The sequence below is a fragment of the Danio rerio genome, chromosome 4 (assembly GCF_052040795.2).
Source record: "Danio rerio strain M-AB ecotype USA chromosome 4, GRCz13ab, whole genome shotgun sequence".
Classification (NCBI taxonomy): domain Eukaryota; kingdom Metazoa; phylum Chordata; class Actinopteri; order Cypriniformes; family Danionidae; genus Danio; species Danio rerio.
In genome coordinates, this window is record NC_141024.2 from 9835919 (window position 1) to 9846265 (window position 10347).

At 38.6% G+C, this 10347-nt stretch overlaps 1 protein-coding gene across 4 annotated transcripts in view; it reads left to right on the forward strand.

The window, feature by feature from the left end:
• Positions 1–7751, forward strand: part of srgap1b (SLIT-ROBO Rho GTPase activating protein 1b) — a 58821-nt gene extending 51070 nt beyond the window's left edge. Inside the window, exons 18-24 of one of the 4 annotated variants that reach the window (XR_015482040.2) lie at positions 35–114; positions 1795–1972; positions 2320–2454; positions 3214–3568; positions 5535–6962; positions 7147–7216; positions 7409–7751. Coding sequence is in view for 2 of the 4 variants with exons in the window: in XM_087246772.2 (XP_087102898.1) it covers positions 35–114; positions 1795–1972; positions 2320–2454; positions 3214–3568; positions 5535–5933 (1147 nt within the window). In the remaining 2 variants the exon portion in view is untranslated. 4 annotated transcript variants of the gene reach the window in all.
• The last annotated feature ends 2596 nt before the right edge of the window (positions 7752–10347 follow it).

The window sequence follows — 10347 nt, forward strand, 5'->3', positions numbered from 1 at the left end:
ATTAATAATTGTTTGGTGTCTTTTGTGGTCAAAGTGAAAGTCCATACAGTGAACCTGGAGCGTTTGAGGAGGGGGAGCAGGATGGAGGGACGGAAACACAGACGAGTGAGGAGGGTAATTGGCATCAGTGCATTTAATTACCCATTATAATCACTGATCTATTATTTAAGCTGCTGCTTTTACTTTCAGTGGTTTTTAACACATGTCCATTTCCACATTTAAGGTACAACTGCCAAACCTTAGATGAGTGTTTCTCAACCACGTTCCTGAAGGACCACCAACACTGCATGTTTTGGATGTCTCTTTTGTCTGTCACGGCCATTGCAGGGCCCTTTACTAATGAGCTGATGTTCTGAATCAGGTGTGTTTGGTTAAGGATGCGGTTAAGGAAATTTGCAGAGCTGGTGGTCCTCCAGGAACGTGGTTGAGAAAGGCTGCCTTAATTAAACCGATAAAAAGCTACTAAAAATGCCATGGACTTTTAATTGAAAACAATCAAGAAATGTTCATGACCATCAGACATTTATTTATCTTTCTTGCAACTAGCCAAGGTAACAAAATGCTAACAACATGGTAAAACATGATTATTGATTCTTGTTAGCAGAATGTGACCATTGTTAAATCATGTTTACAATGATGCTTAAAACATTTTAAATAATGCTAACGTGGTACCACGTGGCAACATTGTTAACTTTGGTAATGTTAACCATGCTAGAAACATGGTATTAGCATGCTAATTATTATTAATTATGCTAAACATGTTAGAAATGTGGTAATTCGTGCTAACATTGTCAAACATGGATGATAACATGCTAATTCCTGTTGACAAAATGCTACAGACAATCTAGCAACATTCACTTATTGGAAACACAACTGCAACATGCTAATTTATACTAAAACATGTTACCTGCCAGTTCATTTAATCAGTACACATAACAAAACATGCTAAAAATAAGCTTTTTTGAAAACAGGTTTATTCAGTTAAACTATGTTAACAGCATTGTGTAAAACATGTTAAATAATGCTAACAATGTTGTAACCAAAAAAAAAGGGAACGTATTTTAGCAAAATTGTTAATTTGGGCAACGTTAACCATGCTAGAAACATGGTACGAGCATGCTGATTACCCCCGATTATGTTAGAAATGTGGTAATTTATGCTAACATTGTCAAACATGGAAGATAACATGCTAATTCCTGTTGACAAAATGCTACTGGCATTCTAGCAACATTGACATGTTGGAAACACAACTGAAACATGCTAATTCATGCTGAAACGTGTCAACATGCCAGTTCATTCAATAAATATACACAACCAAACATGCTAAATAAAAGGTTTATAAAAACAAGTTAATTCAGCCAAATGCATTAATATGCTTTGACAAGCTAATTAGATAATGCTAACAGTGTGCTAAAACATGCTACAAACATGTTATTAACTTGCTTTAATGTTAAAAAAAATGTGAACTGAATGCTAGCAATGTGTAATGTGCAGCTTGTTAGCATTTTAAAACAAGCTAACACCGTTACCAACATGCTAAAGCAAGGTAAGAATAAGTTAAACATGATAAAATATGCAATAAACATGTTAAACGTTAGATGTCAAATTAGCTAAAGCATGATTGAAACATACTAGAAATGTGCTAAAACATGCTAACAATAGGTTTTGGTTTGAACTATATATCACTTTTAGGCTAGGCTTTCACAAGTCGTCATCATATTTTCTTTACAAACTTTACTACGTAGCCTTTTCTTATTTACTTAAACAAAAATGCTGACTGTCTGTGTGTTTCAGAGGGTGAGCCTGTGGAGGCGATAGCCAAGTTTGACTATGTGGGCCGATCGGGACGGGAGCTCACCTTTAAGAAAGGCTCCACTCTGCTGCTCTTCCAGAGGGCTTCTGAAGACTGGTGGGAGGGACGACACAACGGCACCGATGGACTCATACCTCACCAATACGTCACGCTGCAGGAGTGAGTCCACACACTTCAACATATTGTGCATTTATTGTTTTATATTTGCATATAACATCACTTACAATGAAATAAATGGGTCTCCATGAAAAATTCCAGGTTTAGATGTAGGTACACTGTAAATCAATATGAAAATGGTATCTTTCACACAATGTGATACTTTATAAATAAATATCCCACTGTTTCTCATGGAAAAAAATAATACCAATAACAAGGGCTGTAATTGTTGTTTCTCTATTTTGGTACAGAATTTAGTCCTATTTGTGCACCAGATTTCCTAACAGAATTTCATAATAGAACTACACTTTTTTTTAAGCCAAATAAACGGCTCAATGTTCATATTTAAGGGATGAGGCCATGTCAGACACTCTGAGCCAGAAAACAGACAGTGAGGCCAGCACTACTCCTTCAGATGAAGTGAGCTCCAGACGCTCACTGACGTCTCCCACTGAACCCAGAATACCTGAGACCTTCATCAGCCGGTAAAAACACACACAGACAAATGACAAAACTCTTAAACACTCTAAAAAATACACACACAGGCACTCTCTCTCTCTCACACACACATAGCAAAATTCCATTTGGTGCCAATTTGTTAAGAAATGCCATTTTTTTGTAAACTCTTCTGCTTTATGTTATTACAGTTTTGCACATGAATCTAATTTGCATCTATATATCTACTGCTTGACTACGATGTAATTTTTTAATGTGTAAGGTTTTAATCATCTACTGGTCATATTTGCTTGTTTTGTTGTTTCTGGAGTGCAAGGATTGCATGTAAAAGCTCCACCCTCTTCTGGAAAGCAGGAGCTCATTTGCATTAAAAGGGACCCACAAAAACATATTGCTGAGTTTATCTGGAGTGTCAGAGTTGCGTGTAAAGGCTCCTACCTTTTCTGGAAAGCAGGAGCTCATTTGCATTTAAAGGGCCCACACAAATACGTATTGTTTAGTTTATCTGGGTTGCCAAAGTTGCGTGTAAAGGCCCCACCCTCTTCTAGAAAAGCAGTAGCTCATTTGCATTTAAAGGGACACAAACAAAAACAAATAGTCGAGTTTATCTGGAGTGTCAGAGTTGCGTGTAAAAGCTCCTACCTCTTCTGGAAAGCAGTAGCTCATTTGCAGTTAAAAAGACACACACAATAACATATTGTTGATTTTCAGAGCCAACTAAAACAGCTAATTTGACAAGCTACAATAAATGATCTGTAATTGACTTTGACCACCTCTCTCGTGTTCAGACACCGGAAGCGGACTGAAGCTCTCCTGCGCCGCGTCCCAGGACGTCTGAGCGATAATCACTGCCATGGGAATGGACTGGAACGCAGTTCTCCTCCGGTAACGGTGACGGTAACAGGTCATTTCAGCCCGCGGGAGCTGCTGCGGGGGAACAGCTGTGCGCTGGACAGTCCTGAGCACCACAGACGCCCGGGACTCAATGGTTCCTCCAATGGGAACATCACCTCCAGTATCAGCCGACACGAGTCCCTGCGCAGAGAGCGAGAGAGTCCACCGATACGCCAGTCTCCATCTGCTCTGCACTGCGGGTTACCCATTCAACGCTCGCAGACGCTCAACCCGCATACAATGGCACAGGTACTGTACTGTACTGCATGTTCAAGAGCTGACATCAAAACGGAGGTTTCAGTTTCAGTCTCTATGTTCTGATTCAACTTGAAAGCTTTGTGTAGTAGGGTTCAGATTCATTGCATTATACCCTTGAATCAAATTTGAATAATTATTCAGTCATATACAGTTGTCAGAATTATTAGCCCCCCTGTTTATTTTATTTCCCCAATTTCTGTTTAACGGAGAGCAGATTTTCTTCCACACATTTCTAAACATAATAGTTTTAATAACTCATCTCTAATAACTGATTTATTTTATCTTTGTCATGATGACAGTAAATAACATTTGACTAGATATTTTTCAAGACACTTCTATACAGATTAAAGTGACATTTAAAGGCTTAACTAAGTTAATTAGGGTAACTAGGCTGGTTTGGGTAATTAGGCAAGTTATTGTATAATGATGGTTTGTTCTGTAGACTATTTAAAAATATATAGCTTAAAGGGGCTAAAAACTGCTTTTATTCTAAATAAAATAAAAATAAAAACAATTAAGACTTTCTCTTAAACATTGTTTGGGAAATATTTAAAAAGGAAAAAACATTTAAAGAGTGGCTAATAATTCTGACTTCAACTGTAGTATTCGATAGATAATCCTTAATGTCTGTTATAGTAATGTCAAGAATACTTGATTTAAATAAAAATACTGAATACTGTAAATAATCAAATATGTTTTTATTACAGTTAATATAATGTATATATAATGTGATAAACATAATATTAAATATTGTTATTGTATATTTAATCGAATTTTGAAAAGTCTTTTTTTTTATTTATAAAATTATTATTTGACTGATTACTAATGGCGTAACAATAGAGGAACTATAATATTTTATAATTATAATACTAATAATAAATTTGACAATTTATTGAATGGTAAAATAAATGGTGATTCATTAAATGAGATCTATGTAAATTGTATTTTTAATTGAGATTTTGATAATTGTGCACTAAATATGTAATCAATTCATAGATATTTTATTTATATATATATATATATATGTGTGTGTGTGTGTGTGTGTGTGTGTGTGTGTGTGTGTGTGTGTGTGTGTGTGTGTAATCGTTATATTTTACTTGTTTTTTGAAAAATGTATTTGATAATTAAAAAAAATGTAATAATTAAGCAATACTTGGGATGTCTAAATAAAACCGTTTTTTTATTCCAATATTTTATGTAGTGACAATATTATCGATTTATAGATTTTAATTATGTATTCAGTTTATGTTTTCAAGTATGTATTAAAGTTAATTTGGTTCACCCAAATCCACACTCAATTAGCAGGTAGTGTGGTGTTAAGGCTGATTTATACTTCTGCGTCAAACACACACGTCTGCTCTGGTGCAGCCTGCACATGGATGCATAACTCTCGATGTTGCCGACACTGATGCGCACCTCCCAAAAAATTTAACTACAGGTCAAAATCCGTGTAGCACAAGCTCTGTGATTGGTCTGCTTGCTTGATAGCGCTGACGAGTTTGGGTGGAACCAAGAGCTGCGCAAACCTATTGGAGCGAGTGTTTACAAGTTTGGAGTCCCACGAAGGAGCTCCAGATAGAAAGTTCTGTTTTGTGTTTACCTTCTGATTAAAGTTGTTGCACGTCCGCCGGTTCCTGCCTCAAAATGAGCGAGTTTGAGCCACTTCTACATTAAGGTAGCGTTTAGAAAAAACAAAACACCAGCGAAGAAACTTGACACAGAGGAACATAAACAGCTACTGCCAGCTAGTGTTTCTGAAGTGTTATTCCAAAGCAATACAAACAGCATGCACAAGTATAAATGCACCACAATGCGCAAGGCATGCACCGTAGGTCATGCCAATCACTCAACACAGAAGTATAAACCAGGCTTCAGTACTATAGTAATAAAGTTAACTCGCGCTCTCTCTCTCTCTCTCTCTCTCTCTCTCTCTCTCTCTCTCTCTCTCTCTCTCCAGGACATAGAGGAGACCATGAGTCTGGCCCTGAACGAGCTGCGTGAGCTGGAAAGGCAGAACGGCAAAACCGCAGCTCCTGACCTGGTGCTGGACACCCTGGAGCAGGTGAAAAGCAGCCCGTCCTGCCCGTCAGGCTCCACACCCTCCAGCCTGTCCAGTCCGTCCGACTCCCCGAGCCCCTTGAGCCCCATCAGCCCCCTCCCTCCTCTCCCTCCACTTCCCGGCCCTTCGTCCCGCCGCACAAATGACCTGGTGGCCACCTTCAAACCCATCGCCTCACCCCGTATGGGTGTAACCCTCCGCCCACCAGCTTTACGCCCTAAACCGCCCATTCTCCCCAAGGCCAACCCTCCCCCTTCCCAGCAGCCCCAAAATCCAGACAAATCCGGCACTATGTAAAAACCAATGGGTCCAACCGAGGGAAACAGGGTTTAAGACTTGAAGACTTGCTTGAAGGACGCAAAACAGGGTGTTAATCTCTTAATAATGACAAGATTGTACGGCCGATAGCTAGTTGAGCGGTCTGATAGCGTTTAGTCTACGATATTATATCCATAAATGTGTTGTCAGGGTGGTGGTGTGTGTGCGTGCGTGTGTGTATTCTCAAAGTGAATAGGACTTTAATGTGTCTGTGTGTAGATACTTTTACGAGGAACACATTCAGAGACCGCGACATTCAGAGAGACTGCCTGTACAGGACGTACCATCGTCTTTTTTTGGGATACAATTGAGTCGGTGCAATGTGCTTTGATTTGTTAGGCCTTACTTACTACAACACGAGGGATGTAGAGAATCTTATAAGTTGCTGCTGCTTTCTTTGATTCGAGTTACAGGACTAATGGTGCCTCTTGGGAAAAGGGTATTTTCACTTGTTTGCTTGGAAAGTTGAAGGGGAATGTACTATTTTTATTTAATTGATTTGGTTTTTTCCAGCCATGCACCTAGCCTTTCCTACGAGGAATGAAGAACACAGAATGTATTTCATGAATGTTACACTTTTTTGTCCCTGTCGTCACTCGAAAAACACCACGCTGAGCCTTGATCACCAGATAAACCTCCCCCTTTACCGTGGAAACCAAACCCTGAAGCCTGATTGGACGACATGGGAGAAACGGAACTGGTAACATTCTAAGAGCAAACGTGAACTAAGCTTTAATGAAACATCGTGATGGAAACACAAGAGATTCGTAAACAGGGAGGATTATGACAGGTTTGTGGAAAACATGCAAGGCTACGCCCCTCCCTCAGGTCGTTCCAGTACAATTTCCACTGCTGCTTCACTGATGGACAATAATGGTGTTCGATTCTTTATCATTATTGTTATTATTTTTTATTTGTAACGTCCCCTGTGCTTCCAGTGTATGTGTGTTTGTATGAAATTGTCAACGGCAGACTCTTTGGAGCACACTAACCAAACATGGCTCTCTTGTGTGTGTGCGAGTGTGTGTATGTGGGGGGTTTTGCATGATGAAGTGCGGTTAAAGTAGAACAGAGTACTAGCCAATGGATAATTCATGCTTGTACAAGACAACTAAAGTGTTTGAGTGAGCGCAAGAGAGTTAGAAAGAGTGCTCTGCACTTGTAGACAAGATAGTATGTGTGTGTGTATGAGTGTGTGTGTGTGTAAATATGCATGAAGGTGAGTTGTTTTATGACCAAACTGCCTTGATTCACCTTTTTTTATACACTAACGATGATTTTCTTTTTCTTTTCTTTTTTGGACTGCTGCTCTTACGTTTTTCTACCTGTTCTATTTTTTACCTACTGTATAGGAAGCTTCATTTCTTACTGGTGCTCTTTCATCTTGTTGTATCTGACCTTTTTACATATATAGGTAAAGTAACCACAACCCCACACACACACTCCCCCCACACACACACTAACACACACACACATACTGCGTTCACATGAAAGTGCCTTTCAGGATGCATGTTGAATGCAGGAGCCTGGTCTGCCAAGGGTGTGTGCTCCCGTCGCTCTCTGAAGAGTCGTTCCCCAAATTAAATAATATTAATAATGATAATAACCCTAGAGCTCTTTCCAGATATTTAAAAACCCGAACGAATAATAAATATGTACATTTAATCCATTGTGATGTCGCACTTTCATGTATAGGACTGTATTGGCATGTAGCATTAAATCATGTTCCAGTGCATTTTAAAATGTGTCGAAACTGAATGTCTTTGAAATAAAGGAAAGTTGATATGTCTCGAAAAACCGTTGTTGACCTTTTGTTTTACTACACATGAACAAAACGCATGGTTATTGAAGTTATTGGTAAGTAACCGATTGGTTTTGCTACGCTAACCACAGTTTAACCCTGGTGTTTTGTAGTAAAGCTGTTTTGCAGAAATGGTTATCAATGTAGTTTCATTGTGACAAATTTAGGCCCAATCCCATAAACTTATGCTGATGTGTTTATCGTCATATAACCTTGCTTCATAACAGCTCCATGTGACTGAAAATCGAGAAGTTAAATTCCAAGAATTTGTTATCAGCAAAATGTTACAACTCTTTCTTTTAGGCTGCGCTGCTTTCTCCATCTAGCAGGAATGTGGGAATGACCGATCTTTGAACCTAGGGGTCTAGGAGAAAGTCCAACAAAAGTCATCATAATTAATTTGCATGACCTCATCTGTCAACTTAATGCCATTAAATGCAGAGCTGGTACAAACATATCAATGTGACTATACTTTCCGGACTGCTGTTTTCTCATTGTAATTGTGTTTATTTTGTTTTTGAGAAGAATGCGCACAGCACATATTTACATGTTCATCTAAACGTCCCTCTCAGCAGCGTGGACAGCGTCTGGACTGTACTGTATTGCTGCAAAGGTATTTCCAATTTCTTACTTATAAGCAAAGAACGACTGTATCGTGTCATTGAAGTCTCGTTGGCTACATGTGTTAGCACATGATTTCAGCCAAGTTTCCATCTAAATGTGAAGCAAATCTTTTCAAAGGTCGCAAAATGCAAATTTTTATCAAGTCGTTAGAGTGGCTGACTGTGGTATTGGTAACCTGGCAACCAACAGTAAACAAGGCAAGCATATGAAGTCACGTGGGTTAAATGTTCAGTATGTCAGAGTTTATTCAGCAAATGCATTTTCATTTCTCAATATTCACATCAAATTTTTTTTTCTTAGAAAATCAAAATCACCTTAAAGCAAGCGGACCATTTTCTTTTTGTTAATTAAAGGATTTTTTTTTAATTAGTCATTTTTATTACTCGTTTTTCATGCGAAACTTCAAAATGTACATTAAAGCAGGGTGATGGAAAGCCAGCTAGTGTTGCCAATCATTTCAAACTGAAAGTAGTCAATAAATGTAACGGCAAATTTGCTAAATTAGCAACACCGGCATGCGCTATTGTTTGCTGGCTGCAGTTCATTTAACGGCCACAGGTGTCACTAGAAACAATTTCTGTATTTACAACACAGAGTACTCATTCATTCGATTTCTTCCGCTTTTCCGGGGCCGGGTCGCGGGGGCAGCAGTCTCAGGAGAGAAACAGATGCCCAAGCCACCTCAGCTTACTTTTCTCAATGTGAAGGAGCTGTGGCTCTACTCCCAGCTCCTCCCAGATTAAACTTATTTCAGCCATGTATCTTGTCCTTGTACCAAAGCTCATGACCATAGGTGAGAGTAGAAATGTAGATTGACTAGTAAATCGAGAGCTTTGCCTTTTGGCTCAGCTCCTTCTGTGCCACAACAGACCGGTTCATTGACTGCACTACTGCTGTCAGTCTCACTTTTCATCCTCGCCTTGCTCATGAACAAAACATGTAGTAATAAAAAAATGATTCCTGAATTTACAGCACTCAGTGAACATTAAAATCAGTCATCATTATTCCTGAAATGTTAAACTAACATGATTCTCTATAGAATACAACTGATTGTAATGTTTAAATGAATGCTCTGATTTCAGGCATGCTGTAAACATGTAGGAAGATTCGAGGATGCTTTTTGGCTCTTAGTGGAGGTCACAGTTTCCAAATTTGAGCAAGAAATCATCTCCCATCATGCAACTCAACTTGGCTGGCACTAAAATGGAGGTAAAATAATCGAGTTTACATAACAGTAGGGCCAAAATGTCCAAGTCGATTTGATAATTTACATTATTATGATATAATACCATATCTTCTTTCAAATGTTGAATTGAAACGGTCAATAATAATAATAATAATAATAATGTAGTGTTTGGTTTGTCCACATTTGCTTTTATTGCATCAGCTTCGTGTTGAGTTTGTATTATATGGATAGTGTCTTATTGCTGAATCTCCAATATTTCTCCAGACTTTGTTGTTAGACTTTGACCCCATTGTGGTTTTATAGGACCTTGTGTTAAGAGTATAAAGCTATGAATGTTTAATGTTTTGATTTATATTAATCTTCATCTGTTTTTCAAATGCAAGACGGTACATTCAGCAGTCACCCACTCTTATACAGTATGTATAGCTGTGACCTTACCATTTTATTGAGCTGCGGTGAACCATGACAAGAAAATAATTAAACAACCAAATCCTTGTACAGTATTTATATTTGAGAGAGCATTGAAATCGTGCGTTAAATTACCATGAAGGTCGGATTTTTTTAACATGTTAAAAGCAACCATTCCTGGTTGAAGAAAAAAATAATCTACATCTTTTAAAGTCTGCTTTTGCTTATAATGTTTCAAGAGTTCGCACTTAACTGATGATTGATTATAAAGCTTGTTTGGCATGCTGTCCCGGGAGAGAGCCCTGAGCTCATAAGATCCTCGAGCCCTGGGCTTCCTCCCGTTTGCAAGGCGAGAGCGGAGTTTGAGGTCAGGT